Genomic DNA, 20,644 nt, shown 5'->3' on the forward strand with positions numbered 1-20,644 from the left:
AAAAATTCGAGTTTGAATTGTTGAGTTTAAAATGACAATACGTGTTGTTTCATGCATACAATCCGCAAGCAATCCTGCTTTGATTATTCCGACTATCTTTTTCGTCCGGCCACATAGCGACAGCTAAGAACTTCTTCTTCTTCTTTGGCTCAAACCAACCGTTGTCGGTCAAGGCCTGCCCGCCTGGACCACTTGTTGGGTTGGCTTTCAGTGACTTATGGATTACCCCCCATAGCAGGATAGTCAGTCCTACGTATGGCAGCACAGTCCATTCGAGGCTTGAACCCATGACGGGCATGTTGTTAAGTCGTACGAGTTGACGACTGTACCACGAGACCGGCTAGGAATTAGTGATGGGAAAAATGAATTTTTCGTCGGTATCGATTCCGGCTAGCTACGAAGTTCTCTGGAATCGATTCCAGAATCGGAATTGGAATTGGCTTCAGCATCGGCACCGGATTCAGAATTGGAATCGGTTCTGGAGTCAGAATCGATTTCGGCATCTCAATACAGGGTTTCCCACGATTTATTGGTTGGATCTCATCAATTTTTGGTTGGTTCCCATATTTTTTTAGTGCGTTCCCACGATTTTTTGGCCGTTTCCCAGATTTTTTTGGTCCAATTGTATTGATATCCATTCGGAAAATACCAATAAATTATGGGAACGAACTAAAAATCCATGGGATACGACCAAAAATTCGTGGGAACTCACCAAAAAATCATGGGAACTGACCAAAAAATCGTGGGAAACCCTGTAAGAAGAGACTTTTGGATCCGTATTGACGTATTGATAGCCGCAAAAAAACCAAACTTACTTGTAAACGATCTATTCTCATGGAGATTCCCGGACTGATTTCGCTTCTGAAACTTCTTATTTGAATTTTGATTCTCATTCCGGAGTCAATTCTGATTTCGTTTCTGGAACAAATTGCCATTCCCAAGTCGATTCCGATGCCGGATGCACTTCTGAATTCGGAATCGATTCCGGAATCGGCTTTGGAATCAACTTCGGAATCGGTTCGGCAATTGATTTCGATCACGGAGTCGGAATCGGGTAGGTCCGATTCTAAGCTCCCACGTTTCCAACATTAATTGGTAAAAAAGCGAATGTTTTGATAGCTTTGTGCTCCAATTTTATTCAACTGATAAATAAGATATTAATGCGCCCCTTTAGCAAGAGTTTGATTCCCTCAAGCATCCTCTTCCTAAAGTTGATCAGTCACAGTAACGGTTGTAGCGTTAGCAAGCCCATTGCAATGCGATCGTATTATTCTTCTTCTGCTTCAGCTTCTTTGCAGTACAACGTACGATAAAAACCGATCTTTTTTTTTTCTTCTTTTTCTGTTTGCGGCTTTCGATCCGAGCTCTGGGAGGTTTTCTTTTTTTTTAGCGAAAGGAGAGAGATGTATGCACAACCACACCCAGAGCCCCCGGGGCTGCTAGGCCTTCTAGCTGAGCTGGGGCAGAAACAGGTGCGCATAGAATATCATATTGATGTAGAGCAGGGCGACGATGATGGTGGTGGCTGCCTGGTGGTATCACTTTTTCTTCGCATCCTTCAGCCCGGCGCCGGCATTAAACTTGAAGAAGATGATGTCGCCATCCTCGACCACGTAGTTGCGGCCCTGCTGCCGGTACTTGCCGGCGGCTTTCGCGGCCGCCTCGCTGCCCTCCTCCTTGAAGTCGGCGAAGTGCATCACCTCCGCCATGATGAAGCCCTTCTCGAAGTCGGTGTGGATGCGGCCGGCCGCCTGCGGCGCCTTGGTCGCCTTCTGGATCGTCCAAGCCTTCACCTCGTCCGGGCCGGCGGTGAAGAAGTACTCGAGCTGCAGCGCCTTGTAGCCGGTGGTGATGATCTTGTCCAGCACCGAGACGCACTTGTGCTCCTCCTCGTACGCCTTCCGGTCCGCGTCCGTCTCCAGCTCGGTCAGCTGCTGCTCGAACGCACCGGAGAACGGGATGATCGGGGCGCCCGGATCGTTCTTGTCCACCCACTCCTTGATCTTCGGCAGCCACTTGTTCTTCTTCCGGATAAAGTCCTTGTCCGACAGGTTCACCAGATAGATGCACGGCTTGGACGTCAGGAAGAGGTACTTGTTTAGCACCTCGATATCGTGCGCGCTCCAGTCGGCGAATCGGATGTGCTTCTTCTCATCCACCAGGACCTCTTTGATTTTCAGCAGTGTTTCCTGCGAACAACGTAAAGCAAACGGAGAAAGGATGGCAATCAGTTGGGTAGAGATCGTGCTATCGCTGAAGCATGCGGCGTCGGCAAGTTGCATCATAAATAAATGATTAATTTCATTCAATCGATGGCTGTAGCTGTGTACAATATAGATACTTTAACCACAAAAGACAACGGAAAGGATAGCCACGATGCCTGGATCAATGATTAATGGCTTTTAGGTCGATGGGAAATTACGTTCACGTATCAATCCGCTCATGAAGGGTGGTGCGCACTGCTTCTCGGAAGGAAATTTCACCGACAGCGGTAACGCTTCCAACAGAAATGAACGTGCTAGAATCATATTACAATGTCCCCCTTCTTCATCCACACACACACACACTCTATCAACGGCTTGTTAATAAGATAATAGATTCTACCCACAACAAGCCGCAATAGATGAGGCAACGGAACGATTATGCATCCTAATGGGTCTATTTTAACAAGCTTTTATTCCAAACACTCCCACTCCTTCTTTGATAGCCGGCAGGTGGTCTGCTCTCCCCAAACTCCCCGGCTGCCCATGACATGACAGCAGAGTGAAAATGGCCGGCAATCAATAAGTTCTGAGCTGCTTGCCGTCGTCTCCCCCTTGTTCTCGATGAAATGATTAATCTTCCTTCGAATGCGCCGTTTTCACTGCAGCATACACATCATCCACAAAAAAACAACAACAATAAACTCCAAAAACTTATCTATCACGTGCCATCCAGCGACATTCGATTGTAGTTTGAGTGGTTTTCGGATATTGCCACTCCACTCCGGGCGAGTTTCACCAGCTTTGAGCAGCGTTGGGAGCGTGCAGTTCGGTTTCCTGCTATTGTAAAGCACAGTTTCTTGCACAGTGGAAGGGGAGCCACCCGTCGAGGGGGTTACTTATGCCTTCCGAGTCAATCCTTCCATCGGTTTGTAGTTGCTGTACCAAGTGACGGGCAGAAAAAGACACGATTCAATTCAATTGAACTGAATAATTTATCATGCTAGATGGGACTTATTGTTTGTATGCTTTCATGTTTTCCATTCAACGTACAGCTACAGTGAGGTTGAGCTGTTTGACAGTTGCATCAACGACTAAGCAAAGCATTAAAAATGGTGTTTTGTTGCTGTGAATGAATGATTTACATGGATTTGGCTTCAATGAGTTTTGTCTCTTGGATTGGAACTAGTGATGGGAAAATACAGTTTACGTCAGAATCGATTCTGGCTAGCTGCGATATTTTCTGGAATCGATTTCGGATAGTAGGCCCGGAATCAGTTTCCGGAATCGATTCCCGAATTGGCGCCGGAATCGGAATTGGCTCCGAAATCAGTATTGGAGTCGGTTTTGGCATTTCCAAAAGAACAGGCGTTTGGGTGCAATGATGCTACGTATTGATAGCCGCAAAGAAACCAAACTTAATTGAAAACGATATATTCTCATGGAGAATCGCAAACGATATATTCTCAAACTCTTTATTTCAATTAAAGAACTCATTCTCATTCGGAAGCTAATTCCAATTATGGAGTCAATTCAGATTCCGTTTCCGGAGCAAATTGCGATTCCCAATTCTCAATCAATTCCGATTACGGAGTTGATTCTGATTTCTAAGCCGATTTCGGAACCAACTCCGAATTAAAATCAAGCCTCAGCTCCGGCTCCGGAAATGACTCCGAACACGGAATCGGAATCGGATAGGTCCAATTCCGAGCTCCCACAACTAAATTCATAAAGACTTTGAAATCTAGCTCATTCGCCTCTTACGCCACTAATTGGACGGTACACGCCCAAGATTGCGCTCAAAATTGGGTCGTCCAACGACATTTTTAATCGTTATAAGTTTGGTGATAGCATTTTACTTTTTTTGTTTGGGCCTGTTGGTACAGTCGTCCACTTGTACGACTTAACAACATGCCCGTAATGGCTTCAAGCCCTGAATAGACCGTGCCCCCATACGTAGGACTGACTTATCCTGTTATGGTAACAACAAGTCACTGAAAGCCAAGCTCACCTCACTAGTGCGTACAGACAGGCCTTGACCGACAACGGTTGTGTTGTGCCAAAGAAGAAGATAGCATTTTAAGAGTTTACTAATCTTGCCTCAAACGTAAATACGGTCAGAGCCGAAATAATTTGAATTCAAATCAAATGAAAAAAAAACTTGCCTCAAACCAACCAGAGATTGTGTACGATAGTTCAGTGGCATAGGGCCGTCGAATAATTGAACAAAAATTTAAATTTTCATCTTTTTCATCATTTTAAAGTCGCTCCATATCGTATTCTTAACTAGAAAGTTGCCAAAATTGAACATAAAATGATACAAAGCATACACCTATTTCACTTTACCAGGCACATTTAACTACAGCCTGCCAAGGTTTCATTGATGCCGTCGGAAAGTCTGCTAGGTTTGCCGCTAGGACACCCAAAGATCGACCCAAATTGATGATAAAATGCCGAGGAAAAAAACATTTAATTTATCTTTCTAACAACGATCACACCCCGTTGACCTTACAGTACAGTATCAAACAACCAGACACTGCAGAGGGAAAGACATGCCCGACATGCCATGTTCTACAGACAAGAAACAGCTCTCGCCGCATCCTTTCAGCGACGGGGAAGAATGGTCGCATGGTTGCGGTGGTACACCCCCTTTCATTCATGCCGGGAGTGATCAATGAACATGATGCATGAATCTATATTTTAGCTGATTGTTAATAGATTTAGATGCTCTTTTGGCACCCATCCGCTTAGTGCTTCCCCCTCCGATTAGTTCTGCGGTCGCCGTGGGTGCGTCTCAACCATGACCAACAACTTGACAGTTGATTCCGGTTGGCTGGCTGCAGGTCGAACCGAACTGGGTGATCGGGCGATGATTAGGGTGGGATGAAGATAAATGGGTTTGTTAATTTCATTTCCTCCGAAATCACGGCTCAAAACCGCACCTAGGAAATGGTTTATAGGGAAGTTAGAGAGAGAGAGGAAAGTGACACCTATCGATATAAAATATACATGACGACACACGCCCGGTCGCTGCTTCGAGGGAGGTAAAATCGATTGTGCCGATTGTGTGACGGATCGGGCGGGGAAGCAAAGTGTGAACGATTGTGAGGTAAACATTAAATTAATCCTTACAGGTGGTCCAATCGTGAACTCTGATCCCAAACCCGAAGCATAGCTGATGTTGTTGATCCGAGGCACGCACCTTCCGATTGGGTATCGTGTAACGAAAAACAAGCCGCGGGAAGCGCAAACTTGTTCGGTGAGAGGCACATGATTGATGATACGCCTTTTTCTTTAAACGCGTAGAACGAAAGCAATGAAGCAAAAGGATGGAGCAGTAACACTCTCCAAACGAGGGTTTGCCCGTGATGACTTTCTCAGCGGGAGCTCCGAAATTCCAGCACGCACGGCTTTCCCCGACACACAAAACACGCCTAATTTGTACCCGCAGCGCACCGACAGCGCGCACGGTAACTTACATATTCCGGCTTGCTTTTCTTGTCGCCCCCGCGCGTCACCAGCTTTTCCAGCTTGTCCAGGTTGATCATCAGCTTTTCCTCGTCCTTCAGCCGCAGCTCCTCGCTGATGATGGACAGATCGCGCACCGGATCGACCTCGCCCTCCACGTGCGTTACGTCGGGATCGTCAAACCCACCTACGCAGGGGAGTGGAGCATTTGGAAGAGAAAGAAGAAGAGAAGAAGAATAAGAAAACACCCAAACGCAACATTAGCGCTAATGCACTTTCGCGCGCAATTACATCGCGATGGAGGGACACACTTACGGCACAGATGGAAGATGGCATCGCACGCACTGATGTGCGACAGGAATGCGTTGCCGAGACCCTGCCCCTCGGCGGCACCTTTCACCAGGCCGGCAATGTCGACCACGTTCAGGTACGCCGGCACCTTGCTGAAAAACGGAGTAGACGGAGAAAAAAAAAACAGTTTAGGTTAAATTATTGCAATCGATTCGTAGTACTTAAGGGGCCGCGTCGCGGAGGTGCAATTTGAATAAATATTGCTCCACACCAGAGGTCGTCAGGAAGCGGTCGGGAAGTTGGTCCAGTGCTGGGTTGTGCTGGGTCCTTTTTTTTTCTTTTATTTGTGGCCCCTCAGAACTACCGAACACATTCCAATAGCTGGCGCGGTAATTGGTTGGAGATCGGCGATGGAAGTTAAATTTCCACAGCAAGAACAGGCGCTCGCGACACAGCCACCCGATGGGCTGGGTGGACTCCGATAACCGGTCGGTTATGCATACACCGTGTGTCGTCGTGTGTGTAATTTGCTTAATTTTTCAATCGAAGCTATCACGACCCTGGTAATCGCGCAACGATCTCCTCTGTTGTGGATGGAGGAGTTTTGTAGTGCAAAAAAACACACACACACACACACACACACACACAATATTGAAAACAAATGATTCAGTCTTGCTCGGGGAAACACAAGTGGGGGGAAGTTACACGGGTACATCAGGGTACTTAAAGGCAACAATCACCGTGAACTGGGGTGGAAAGATTAAAGCACCAACCAGCACCAGCAGAACCAGCAGCAGTAGTAGCAGCGGTATGCAAAAAAGGTCACACTGGCAATTATAGATCGTGTGGAGAAAAAAAAATGGAAACTAATAGAAGGCAAGTGGTTTCCGGGGCGACAGTCACCTGACCAGAGGTGCTCATGCTCGTTCCAGATAGAATGCAAACTAACGACAGCTAGACGCAACCAAATTCGCCCATCGTTTCACATTTATAGACGAAAGCATTCCGCATTAGTGTTGGAAAAAACGAATTCTAAGAGGAATTCGAATCTCCGAATCTCAATCCGAATCCCACTTGAGCTTTTGCCGTTTTTCCATGGTTTCTTCATCGAGTTCCGCATATCACTTTTAGAAATCATCAATTTTACACAGAGCTCGCTTCAACACTTTATATGGCAGTAACGTACCAGTCAACGTTATAATTCATAGATTTCATCAATATTCCGGTTAGTTTGACTTTACCATGTCCATGGCCGAGTTAAGAACTCATCGTAATTGATGTAATTTGAAATGCTCCTCGTATACTTATCACTGCATCGTCTGTAAATGTGCAACGTGTTTGACTTTAGACGATAACCTAAACATAAGATATCTGTTAAACGGTTTACGGTGATAACCTCAATGTTATCAAAAAAGTTTGTTTACATTAGCGATTCAAACCATTAGGATTTTTCACGCTTCAATTTCAATAAATCCAATTGCGATGCGATCACTATACCAATTGAAATAGCCGTCAATTCCCAATCCAAATCGAATAGTAATGCTAATCCCAGTCGCAATTCCAATCCCAATAGAATCGCAATCGAATCCCACTCCTTTCCTTTAATTCCTTCTATAGCGCACGAAGCCATCATTAAATTAAAATCTAAAAAACTGCGGTGTTGCAATCTCTACGGCAAACAATACGGCTTTGTACCGAAACGTTCAACGCTTACTAACTTAATGTCCTTTAAATCTCATGTATTCCGTCTAGTCGAGGATGGGTACCAGGATGACACTGTATATAGTGACTTCCGTGCGGCATTTGATCGACTTTCTCATAAATAACGCAAACTAGGAAAATGCAACCGTTTGTTAAGTTGGTTTGAGTCATTCCTTCGTGATTCGTGTTATGCTATGTTTTAATACCTCTTCAGGTCTGGTTGATTTCCATATCTCCTTAAATGCATTCTGTTCGCAACTATGCTCCTCCCTCTCTTCCCCAGCTTCCTCCCACTCTCTAACCTCTCCCTATATGTAGCCTAGCAACTAATCTATCATGACATTAGTAGGTAGCGCTACAACATTAAGAAAATAAAAATAATGTATATATTGCAAATCCAATCCAAATCGAATCGCAATGAAATCTTTAAGGGATTCAAATCCTACAAACAACATCCAATCCGATCGACTCTTTCTAGGGATGGAATCTTCGAATTTTTCTAGGGATGGAATCTTCGAATTTTTCTAGGGATGGAATCTTCGAATTTTTCTAGGGATGGAATCTTCGAATCTTCCGAATTGAGAATCTCCGAATAGTATTCCGCATGCCATCACCTACACTCAATAGTTTCCGAAAGAATTCACAAGTTTGTCCGCGAAGACACCGCGAACGGCAACGAGCTGGAGTTTTGTACCAAGTAGGGTCGCAGCTTGATTGCAGCAAACCCCACCGTAACCTGCGTATTCAAGGAGCGCCTGGAGTGCACGGCTACGGAGTTGCAACATTTTAAGCCCCATCACATCCAGCGCACACAATGTGTATCCCGCTCGCGCAACCCTATTACGGCTGATTACGGAATGTACGACTTGTTTTTACCACCGGTGCCCGATTTCCTGACCCGGTGATTTCTACTTAATTTGCTCAATCTGCATATCTCACACACACACACACATAGGGGGGGACGGCGAGGCAGCACAAGGCCCCGGTCCCTTGTTAACCTCAGACCGTACTCTCGCTCCTAGGCGGCGGCCTTAACATTTCGCTCCGCGCACACTGGGAGCATCAAAAGCAAGCGAGGAACGCATTGGGCAAGAAAAACCAGAATTTCTGCGAAGGTACACCACCTAATTTCGGCTATTATTGGCTGCTTACGCTCATGCGGTTCCACCAGGAGCCTCTCGTCTGTCTACGTTTCGAATTCCGTGAACTCTCGACGAACCACCCTCCGCCACTTCGGTGCGTTCTCGGATCGATTGGAGAAAATCGATTTGTCCTTCTGCCTGGGAAGCGAAGACCTATCCTCCGACGCGTCCGAGGGAGCAGCGGAGGTGAGCTATACCGGAGGATGGCAGCGCTCTTACTGCTTCTGCGGCTGCTGTTCGGTGTGCTACGGTACGACCAAGGGCTGCTCCCCGAAACGATCCAGAGGGGGGAGGCAAGAAGATTGCCATACGAAAGTAGCAATTATAGCGGACTCGTTCTAGAGGTACATTTTGATATGCTAATGCCGCCCGTGCTATGGGACTCGAGTCGGGGCGGAACGTGGAGTTTTAAGGTTAAAAAACGTGTACGGTTCTGAACCGATTACGTGTGTGTGTGTGTGATCGGAGGTCGCGGCTAAGGATGTCCACGAGAATGATGCTCCACAGAAGGTAGGAGCTCGCGATGGTAGACATCATTCAGGGCGATCCTTCGTCGAGACGAAAAGCGTATAATCAAATGCTTCCGAACTCCTAGAGGCACTCTATTTGGAGGAATACATTGAACACCCAAAAAAAAGTCTCAGTGGATGAAGATCTCGTGAAAACTATTGCAATATCAGGAGATGTCAGATTAGAAGCTCAGAATCAGAATTTCGTCGTATTCCACGGTAAACATGTTGCTCTCCTAGCTCAGAATTTCACAAAGAAATCCATACCGAGATTTAACTGCCTTTTTGTGCAACTTTACTAGGAATTATTAGCTTGATGCAACCAATGTGCGGTAGGCAAAATGTAACATCTCTAACAGCGAACTGCATATAAACCAGTTGGTAGTGCCAGATAGTAGCAGCCAGTATAAAGTGCACTAGAATCATCTCGTCATGTTTTTTGTTGTTGTTGATGTGTTTCTTCACTGTGTTGCCTAACCTCGACCCAGCGATTCGTTCCTGAGGACAGGAGCGGACCAAAAAGGATACGAAAACCCGACCGGTGGGAATATGAACTGGCTGAACCTCATACACCTCATATGTGTGTGTGTGTGTATGTGTGTCTGTGTTGCTGTATGTTTTGTGTGTACACAAAATTTGTGCAATTTTACGTAATTTCGGCCAATTTTGTATAATTACGTCCCTCGTTCGCGTTCCGTTTCCGAATCTGGCACAGTTGCCTCGTTTGGTTGGAGCCCTGGCTTCCATATTTTTGCCCTCCTCCCCCCCCCTCCCTCACTGCACCGACCTTCCGCTCCCTACCTTCCCGCGCAAATAGGGTGGATCATTTTACACACTTGACGGTCGCCATTATCTTTCGCCGTTGCCTCGCAATGGGCACTGGAACACGGGGGTCGTCTTGGAATAGGGGATGGGTTTCGGGCTTGGGCTTTGCATTTCGAGCTCAAACATTGTTGAGATGCTGCTGCTGTAGTGCTGGGAGTTTTTATAACAAATATTGAAGAATTCACTCCAAATTTCAGCCTGTTGTTTTGGTTGACTTCCATTTGCACATCGGGTTTGGTCCTTCGTCATAAAGTGTGGGACACAGGAAAGCCAATCTGTCTGCGGTGCTGGCGCAGACTGCATACCCTGCGGCAGGGAGACGGCCGAGGGCGCTCAAATGTGCGCCAACATCGACGACAGTCGTCCGCGTCAACGAGGCCCCAGATAAGCACGAATCATTTCGTTGGAAAAACTTGACTCACCCAAAAAAAAAAAAAAAAAAAAAAAGTGGGGAAAAACCACGGCATAACTGCATGTACACCACAAACGAACACATAAAGTGCGCAACGATGGCAATGATTATAGGGTGTGTAACGGCATAATGACGTCTGGGCATGCATTTCCTGTTGCCCTCCCGGCAAACGTATGGAGCATTTGGACGGCCCCACTGTGTTCCCGGTGGGGTTTGCGCTGCTTACCGAGCTGCGCCTTCCAGAAGCACCGAAAAAAGCACCGCGTCTGTCCAAAATAAAAGTGCTGACACACACACACACACACAAAAGATGGCCCGCCAACTCCTGCGATATGGCGCTACAAGGAGCAGTGAGGTACGGCGAACCAGAGCTCCAACAAGAAATTGGGAAGCACAATTCTCGTCCTGCGTTAGGTGAAAACGAAACGGTTCAAGGTTTGGTAGTTCGTACCAAAAAAAAAAAAAAAAAAAGAAAGAATCTATCGATGGCCAAATAAATCCACCGATTCCCCTCCGCCGCCCATGTAACCCCTACAACACGGGTTGAAGATCATGCGAAATTCTAAGAATTTTTCCCTCAACCATTCCCCAGGACTCACAATCATGATTGCTAGGTGATTTGAATAATATCGTTCCTTTGCCCTGTTTTGGTTGGTGCTCTGGCGGTGGGGGGATGGGGGGAGGGGAGGTACCGTGTCGCCCTTTTTCTCGCCTGCAATTTGCTTCACCCAAAAGGACTTGATAAAAGGTTTGCATTTTGTTGCCGTTGTTGTTGTTGTTGCTTTCTTCGGCTTGTCGGCGCTGTCGTTATTTTGGCAACGCGGGCTGCTCCTCGGCGGTATTTGCATAATGACCGACCGCGCGGGCTCTGTGGCGCAAGGGGACGGTGAAGCGAGGCGGTGGAGCAGGACAGCTTCGGCGGCAGGGAAATGGCCGGTCATCGCTTGTGTGGGGCGATTAATGGCCAGTTGCTGCACTACTGTGTGAGCCTGCGGCTGAGTTGAAGGTTAACGTTAAAACGTTCCAATAAAACTGAACTGTCCTTGCGACGGGTTTGGCCGGGGACCGGTGGGGATAGGACACTAGGAGCTGTTAGAAGAAGCTTGGTAGGCACGTGTTACACAGAGCATGTGTGTGTGTTTTTTTTTTGATAAAGATCTTATTTCTCAAAGAAATGCATTCTGGTTTGATTACACAATTTTTGTTCCTTCAACTAGTCTTCCTAAGCTCTTTGGCAAGTGCAAACAAACAGAAAGACAAAAGCAAGGCACCTCCGCCATTTAGCTAACACCAGCAGCCAATGGGAGGAAGCGGCGACACAGCAAGTCACATCAGCAAAGGCGAGACAAATGAAACGATGGCTCCACTTTTAGCACGCAATTGCTGAAACCGATCCCAAACCGAGCGAACCCCGTGGGGCGCCATTTTTGTTTCACTTGTACCATTTATGCCGAAGAGCTCGCCCAGCGGGCTGGGCAGGACGGGCAGAACAAGGATAGAGGCCCATCCGGTTCCCGCTCCTGGTATTGAGGAACCTTAAAGAAGGAAGAAAAAAAAACTAGCCCCCCCACCGATGTCGGACAGTTTTTCCGACCAGTTTCGGCGCAGCCTACACACATTGCTCCTGCGCTGGCCGGTGCTCCCTCGTGCTCCCTTACTCGCACGCGTTCAAACCTCCCTTAAGGAACGGTAAAAGGGGTAGCAAAAAGAGGGAGAGCAAAAACCTGAAGCCCAAAAAAAAGGCCGGTGCAGGAACGCGAAAGAAGCAACAAGCGCCATAGTCCGCAAGCTTTCCTGCGCATTGGCAGCAGGAACGCGAAAGTGGGCGAAAACGGGCAACCGGTAGCAACGACGAGCCGGAGCCTGTTTTGTTGAATGGCGAATGTAGCTACCGTGTGTGCCTGTTTTTTTTTTTTGTTAGTTCGTTTTCGTCGTTTTCAGCTGAAAATGGGGGAAACACGCAGCAGCAGCAGCAGCAGCAGCAACAGTGGCTAGCGTGGGGCTCAGGTGCTCGCGTAGTCGCCCGCTATTCCAATTGGTCGAGCCGGACGAGGGATTTAATCGCCCCTTCCGCTGCGCTGCAACACAGCACATTCGCGTGTCGTGTTCATTAGGACGCTTTTGCTGATTAGATTCCTTTTCGTTTGCTTCTGCCACGCACGCCGTCGCAGGCTACCACCAACAAGAGCATTTACTTTGTTTTGCCATTTTTTTTTCTTCATTCTTCAACTGCGAGAAGCTCTCCATCTTGTATTGTAGCCCGCACGGCCACCATTACAATGGCGATGATGGGGCCTGATGGAGTGCTGAAGGGTTTTTATTTTGAAAAGTAATTCCTACAACGGAAAAGGTCTTAAAACCGGGACAAAAACGGACACATTAAATGAAGCGCCCAAGACAATAGCCGCGAAGAACGTCCAGCAAAACCCGGCAAGTAGTGCTCCACTGGTGTAGTTGGCTCTGCTGGCTTTTTTACCCTCCCCGGTACCAACGCATCGCCACATCCTTCCCAAAATACGGCGATCCTTCGCCGTCCGCAAAATGATTGGTGCAAACGCCACGCCTCTTTTCGTGCCGCTCCAAATGGGTCCGCTGATTTCAGTAGCATGTAGGACAGAAATTGCCACCGAAAAAAGAAGAAGAAGAAGAAGAAGAAGAAGAAGAAGAAGAAGAAGAAGAAGAAGAAGAAGAAGGAAACGATAACGGAGGCAACAGCGCCCTCGGAAAAGTGAAGCGTTGGCTCTAGGTCCGTTCCACGCGCGCCGGCACGGCAGCACTACGAAATTAAACGTTTAGAGTACGTGTGTCTCTTCCGGCGGATCGGTACCGCCACCGATAACTATTGTTTATAGTGTCAGCGGTGCTCCGTGGCTCCCCAGCTGCCTCGACCGCCAGTGGAACGGTATCGCGTATCGCGGCCCGCAAACCGTTCGATAAAGGGCGCGGTTCCAATCATTCTCCAATTTCCTTCCGCGCGCCACTAGAAGCGGGCTGCGAAGCGGTCCCTCCCGATTCGATACGGTCCGTAGACGTATTTAGTAGAATTACTATAATTGCAAAATCGCATTAAAACTACGCCCTTGCACACTACGCGCGCACACGGCGCTTTGACAACGGGGCGTTTGTGTGCGGCTTCCGGCGATCTAAAAACGGCCCGTGCGTTCCTCCTGGCGAGTTGCAGCGATGCCCGGGCAATGTTGTGCGCACGCAGGGCAGCTTCTGGGGGTCGACAGCATGATTCGTTAAGCACCGGCACCAGATGGTAGGGAAAACATGATCGATCGGTTCCCGGCGATGCCAACACAGTGATTCGAAACGATTTCGCGTTGATGTTGATCCTTTGGAGCTTCCGTTTGGGGAAGATTTTTTCTTTTTTTTTGCTACGGTATTGATGACACAATTGTACACCTCACAAACACACTACAATGTTGTACATTCAAGGTTTGTTTGGTTTGCTTTTAAACCTTGAGCACCATGGCTATCATATATAACTGATTTTAAATCTTAATCCCTTCCAAAAGATAAGGCTGGTTTTACGTGCCTTGATAATGGAATAAATAAATAAATAAATAAATCAATAAATAAGGTCTAGTCTAGTCACGATATTTTGTAACAAGATCAAAGCGCAAAATGGTAAATATGCGTATGTTGTAAATCGTTTTCAAAAATAATAATTTAATCGGTTTTAATCGGTTTAATAAAGTTCAAATTCAATGAATAGATAACTTTCCCCCGTTTTAACTGAATCAATTAATTGATACGCTTTCATGGTCAAAAATCGAGAATATAGGACTTGTTCTATTCTTTTAATCCAGCGGTCGGCAAACTTTTAAGATAAATCGCCAAATTTATTGAATGATCGAGAGTAGTGGTAAGAGCCAAGAGTAAGGTTTTTTTGCACTTATATTATTACATTATAAAATTGTAGAAACAAAATAGAGAGAGTTTATTGTTAACAAAGTTTTTTTTTGTGATTATATTGGCCAAACCAAGTTCAAAATTGGTTGTTCCTGTTATTAATATAAATAGTAAAGATTTATCAGTTAAAGATCTGCTGAAAAATGCCATGCCAGACAAATTGATAACTGATTCCTTATAAAAATGCACTTTGACAATCATTGTACTCATAAAAAGCAACAGCGTGGAAACGAAAAAAAAAACAAGAATGTTTTTTTTTCGCTTTTGTTTTCAAATACGAATACGTTTTCAAATAGAAAAAAAATATTGTCCAACCAATTTGTGTGAAATTTATTGACTTTTCCATCATTCCATATTACGATAATTAAAAGTTTAAAAATATTTCTAAATAATTTCTTCACTATTTTTTATACGAATAGTTCCTTCTCTTCTTTCAAAATCAGTCAGATCCTTTCTCGGGATTGAATGTTGTGGCGGATCGCATCTGGCCCGCTGGCCGGACTTCGCCGACCGCTGTTTTAATCGATTCGACTCGTGGTGAGATATTTGACTCGATTGGGCTTTGAAATATGCTTGATGTTTTACAAGTATGCTAGGGAAAATCAATCGAGACGGTCAGCCGACATCGCAGTAGGCGACAAACAGCCAGACCAACTCTTGGAATTGGACTCTATAGCATCTTTTTTGGACAAATCCAATAGCATTTTTTCATGGAGCCTGTCCAAAAAGAGTGCCATAGAATCCAGTTTCCGTCCAATGAAGTTTACATCCAATAAGAAAGAGTCAAGGAAGTGTCCCACAATCCTGGAAAACCTTGTATATTGTATCCACATATATTCTAGGTCGATATTAAATTTTCAAAACATCGAATAGGTAGTCAATATTACAAAAAATGTCCACTAAATGTTAATATACGTTGTTGTTGTCCCGATGTGATGATGAAACCACAATCAAAAAACAACCAAAAACCGTATTTCATTATTTTTATCACGTAAAAGTTTGTTTATAGTCCATCACACTTCCCTGGGGGCATCATATATGATAGCCATCGTAAATGTAAATGAAATGAAATGATCTGCCACTCAATGCAAATTTCTGAATAATATATTATCAATTAGTTATTTATAATTATTTACTTATTTAACATTCAGAGAGAATAGCGCCGTCAAGTTACACTTAGGACTGTAGCTTCGTTAAAAAAGCTACCATTTATTTGACCAAATCGACACAATTAGGCTGTGCTTACACGCGTGTTTTAAATTGAATTGAGCAGGTTTTTTATTGTATACACACACCTATCAACACTTTTTATTAGAATATATCCTTTTCAACATAACATTTTTCAAAACTTTGTTCTCTCCAATGAATCACCAATGAAAAGGAGGCGGCTGCATCGGGTGCAAACGTTTTAAAGTATTTTATTTTATCATTTTCTATTCAGGACGGACGGCTTCGGCTATATTGCTTATTATTTATCAATTCTTAATTAACTATCATGTTTAAATTCATTATTCATAAAATTAAATTTGAATGAGATTGTATAGGTTAAAGCAAGGGGTTTTAGTTGGACCAGAGCAAACACTTACCTTGCTGGCTTATGGTATTCGCAAAGGTAATCAAATCTAGCATCGGGAACTGGAACTCTGGAATTACAGAAAGAAAAAATGTACATACATGATTTTTTTAATAAAACACTTTTCTTTATCACAGTAATGTTGTACTAATCCCTTCAAATCGGATGTTTTTTTTTTGTTTTGTCAGACCATGTTTGTGTCCGACTGAACATACTTCATCTCGACAGTTGCAAGTGGGCATACTTATGCCACATAAGCACAACCCAACCTGCTGTTGATATTTCAATTGTGTTATTTGTATCATTAAGTCGCAAACATTCGAAAGCGTTCAGTGAGGTAAGACCGCTCGGAAAGCTTGGCGGAACACGAAACCTGTGTCTGCTTGTGGTGTGTGTTTTGTGGTCATTTTAAGTTTTCCATTAAAAAAAAAACACTGGCAATAGCTTCACCCCGCTCGCGCTTACAATTGTAAGAAAAAGATGTTGCGGGAATTGCGCGCTACAATCAAACAAACGCATAAAAAAGCCCGACACAGAACCCGAGAACCATTACCACGGGGTGTGATGGATGGACAAGAATTGGACGGCATCGGGGGGGAAATGGTGCCTTGAATTTCTTGTTTGTTGTTGTTGTTCTGTTTGGTTGTGTGGACAGATCTCCTTGCCTGTTGGGCGCTTTGGGTGCATCCGCGCCAAGCGGCCAGTTGCATTTAATTTCCCTTTTTATTATTATCTTTTATCACGCTACGCGCGGCCAAACAGCGAATTGCACGAATCGGAAAGGGCCATTGATTCGGGAGGCGAAATAAATGTATGCGACCCCAGGGGTTTGCGGATTGGGCCGCTGTTCGCGTCGAAAAGGGCCCGGTGGCTGGCCAAAAAACGGAAAGCTCGAAACAATTGTATGCTACGGCGCGCAAGCAACACATTTGCCGGACCGTTCCGGCGAAAAGGGAACTTATTATCGCTAGAGCGGTCAGGTGCGCCTGTGGAGTGCCCGCGCTGGCCAGTCGGCAGGATAATTATCCGCGTGCCCGCGAACACCCGCCCGGGCGACGTTTGATGAAATGGTAATGGTTCCCTGTTCTCTCTCTCTCTCTTTCTTGCGCTCCCGCTTACCCGCGCTATCCCTCGTTTCTGTTAGAAGTGAGTCGGACCAGCGGCGTTGGCAATGTCATGGAATTATCACCAGCGCAGCTAGAGGTTGTTCGCGACGCGGACGCAGCCCGGGACAGGCAGCAGGAACGCATTTGCCGTTTTTGTCGTTGTTGCTATTCTGCCTTATCGCCACGCCATGTTTGACGCTTGGTACGCGTGCAAGGAGAGTTGCACGGGTGAATAATTGCAGGATTTTTAATTAATTCCACACACCGGCGGCGCAGCCGACACGACACGGTGACGATTGGCTGCGTTCCGAACGGTGAGCCCTCCGCCCCCTCCCACCCCCCCCCTCCCACTTGCCCCTTGCAGTAGAGCGCGCGCGAGGTGGTGAGTGTAAATATAGGTAAAGAGCAGGCCGGGCCCAATCATCCGGGTTTGCGTTTGAATGGCACGGCTGCTGGGGCACGGAATGGATCAGTGGGCCTTTAATTATCCCATCGTCGCTTCCGCCAGCTGCTGCTGCCAGGAGGGGCGAGGAGCGCACCGGGTGCCCTATCATACGGCACTGGCCTTTTAGCAGCTTAGTTCCATTTCCAGGAGACACACTCGCGCCGATCATTTAATCGATGCCCCGCGACGGTGTCGTGTCCTGCTGCCGCTGCCGCTGGGACAGTTGGAGCTTCCGATGCTTATTGACTACTGTTTGTCCTGCCACCTTTTCATCTCACCCCGTTCCCTAAGCCTCTCCCGTCCTCCAACCCCCCTCCTTCGCTCCTTATTAGGGAGTTAGGGACGCGTCGTATCGTTTGATATGCAAATGAGTGCCTGCAAACGTTTCCTCACCTCCCCTTTCCACCCACCGTTCATTCTCCTCCACAGTGAGACATTTTAGACCTAGTTGGAAGAAAAACTCGGTTGTCTTGCTTTATCTTCTACACCGCACTTGCTTGCACTCATTCGCGAGCGTTGAAATATACTCTCCCGATTAGTGATGTCGACTGTTGTTAGTCCGATTCCGAGTCGGAGTCGTCTGGAGTCGTCCGGAGTCGTTCGGAGTCGTCTAGAGTCGATCGTAGTCGAGCAGTGTGTTTTAATGTGCTAGTGATCAGGCATTTATATTTGTTGTGTTTTTTTGTCTTTCACTTTGCGCGTGCACTTCGCATATCGGCGTTTGTTTCGAAGACCGACTCCGAACGATTTCGGACGACTCCGGACGACTCTGATTGACTCCGACTTCGAATGACTCCGAGGAACTTCGAGCGACTCCGAATGACTCCGGACGACTCCAGACGACTCCAAACGACTCCGACTTCGAATGACTCCGAACAACTACTGATGACTCCGAACGACTCTGGACGACTCCGGACGTCTCCGTTTAATGCAAGGTGGATCTATCTTCCGGAGTCGATTCCAAATTTATTGGAGTCGGATCGGAGTCGACTCCGGATTTTTGACCACTTATCCCATCACTACTCCCGATTTCATGTCCTCGCGAATAGCCTGCTGCTGTAAGAATGTATGTGTGAATGTGGAGCGTTTTTCTCTGTGCTTCCTCTTCTCCCTTCTTTCATTGATTCGATGCGCGATTCCTCATTCGACTTCGCAGTAACAATGAGAGTGTGTACGAAAATATACACACCATTTACGTTTAGCATCCGTGGTCCACACGGAACGCCGATAAACCAAACACCACCGTCGACTCTCAAATTCTCGATTTTGACGTGACGGTGGCTCCCTTCACATTAAATAATAATGTATAAACTACTTGCTACATCACCTCCCCCGCGCTCCTCCCCCTCTCCTGGAACCCATACAATGAAGTTCGTGAGAGAAGGGGGAGAGAGGGAGGGAGAGCATCAGCTTTAGATATCTAAAAAAAAAAAATAACTCCAAAAATGTCTGTCTTTGGGTACCTGCATGAGTACTGAGATAGGAGGACCCCATCTCAGGTCCATTAGTTTTACCCATTCATCGCGTTTTGCTCGTTTGGGTCGTCCCAATCACCCCCCTGTCCGTTTCAATCAATTCCCGTACCTGCTCTCGTTCGGGTCGATCGTGCAGAAAGGGAAATTTTCTGCCGGTGCGGCACTCTTCGTCAGCACGTTGAAGAACGTCGATTTGCCCACGTTCGGTACGCCGACGATGCCGATGCGCAGGTTCGTACCGATGCGCCCGATCAAAGGCTTAATTTCTGGTTCGGCTAATTTCTTCGGTGGCATTTTTTGCACGCAGCCGGCAGCCGTTCAGCAGATGAGAGAGAGATAGCGAGATTTCTGGAACAGGAGCGCTTTGTGCTGGGGAATAGAAGATGAAAGAAAATCGTGTCAGCGTGAACGCACTTCTACTTTCTAGTCCCGAAAGCGTGCTGGGCAGCGTTTATTTTTGTGCACGTCGATACCATCCCGGTCGGTCGGTCGGTAGCTAGAATAAGACAGCTGAAGCAAAGAAGAAAATGACCGATTTGACAGCACGGTGCGTGGCGCTGCTCCGGACCGGCTGTGAGCATCGCGAGCACATGCCGAATGACAAAAGGGTTTGGTTTGGAGTTGCTGCACTTGTTAAATTGTGTATTCCTTGCATGTGGAAATGCTTTGCGTTAGTTAGTGGCTAGCGAGAGAAGAGTTGGCGTACTGTGGATGTGGATGTTGACATTTACACTGGAGTTTGTGATTGATTGATGTTGGCTGAAGGGATGTTGTGGCATGTTTTGGTGGTGCCTGGAAGATTATTTCACTCGCGCATTCTAGCCGCAGTTTTTAAACTAAGTTGATGGACGAAGTTCTTGTTTTGATTAACCTTTTTTTTTCTTTCTTCCGCCGACTGTCCCGAGGTCTAACCTTACTTTTTGCCCGCTCGCACTGAGGTAAACAGCCGGCAAGACGGGCGATACCGCCGACCAATCGCTAACCTGTAAACCCTCCGCCGAAAAGCACGACTTACCAGGCTACTTGCTTGTACGCTCGTGTCTCGTGCCTGTGAATTACCTTTTGCTGATGAGCCACTGGCTTTTCCAGTCGCGGGTCAAATTTTCTCTCGGCACAAGTAATTTACGGCACAAGCACGGGAAAACGCGAACCACCGCACGGAAGAAAACAAACGTGGAAGGCCGGACGGTTGTGACGTTTGACAGCTGTTCAGCCTTGCTCGCTGTCAGCGCGCTCGCCCTTTTCGAGCAGCCTGCTCACTCGACGCGGAGGGGTTTTTTGAATGTTCGAGCAGTCCGTCTCACCTTTACGTTGGCAGTGAGAAAGTTCGGTGTGCCGTTGTGGACAAGCAAAATGGTTAAAGTCTATCAATCAACAGTTTTACTGTTTTATGCTTTCACGCGTTGCTTTCAAATATGGTGAACAAGCTCCTCAAAATGAAGCAAATAAATACAACATGATAAAACATGAATAAAATAATAAATTCAAAACAATACATTTTTGCGTGGCAAAAACCTTTTACTTTGGAATGCAGAAGAGGAATAAGACTACAAACTCAGGCTAATTTGTGGATCGAAG

General features: G+C 46.4%; 1 protein-coding gene across 2 annotated transcripts; it reads right to left on the reverse strand.

Annotated features, from left to right (window-relative positions):
• Positions 1-507: 507 nt before the first annotated feature.
• Positions 508-20,267, reverse strand: LOC120951052 (obg-like ATPase 1). 2 transcript variants are annotated; one of them, XM_040369559.2, is made up of 6 exons: positions 20,126-20,267; positions 19,176-19,435; positions 16,054-16,110; positions 5,985-6,112; positions 5,681-5,856; positions 508-2,189 (listed from the first exon to the last, which is right to left on the reverse strand). In XM_040369559.2, exons 2-6 carry the CDS (start codon positions 19,358-19,360, stop codon positions 1,539-1,541), a joined length of 1,197 nt encoding a protein of 398 aa, XP_040225493.1. In that variant the 5' UTR covers positions 19,361-19,435; positions 20,126-20,267; the 3' UTR covers positions 508-1,538. The 2 variants fall into 2 exon arrangements, with proteins under 2 accessions (XP_040225493.1, XP_040225501.1); XM_040369567.2 differs by having other exon boundaries at positions 20,082-20,267.
• Positions 20,268-20,644: the final 377 nt, after the last annotated feature.

This window comes from Anopheles coluzzii, chromosome X (genome assembly GCF_943734685.1).
Source record: "Anopheles coluzzii chromosome X, AcolN3, whole genome shotgun sequence".
Lineage (NCBI taxonomy): Eukaryota > Metazoa > Arthropoda > Insecta > Diptera > Culicidae > Anopheles > Anopheles coluzzii.

What these genes read in the sequence shown, in the direction of transcription:
- LOC120951052 (XM_040369559.2), bottom strand. Translation starts at nt 19,360, where the DNA reads ATGCCACCGAAGAAATTAGCCGAACCAGAAATTAAGCCTTTGATCGGG. An exon ending in TGCCATCTTCCATCTGTGCC is followed by an intron (nt 5,857 to 5,984) that starts GTAAGTGTGTCC and finishes TCCCCTGCGTAG; the next exon opens with GTGGGTTTGACGATCCCGAC. An exon ending in AGAAAAGCAAGCCGGAATAT is followed by an intron (nt 2,190 to 5,680) that starts GTAAGTTACCGT and finishes CGTTGTTCGCAG; the next exon opens with GAAACACTGCTGAAAATCAA.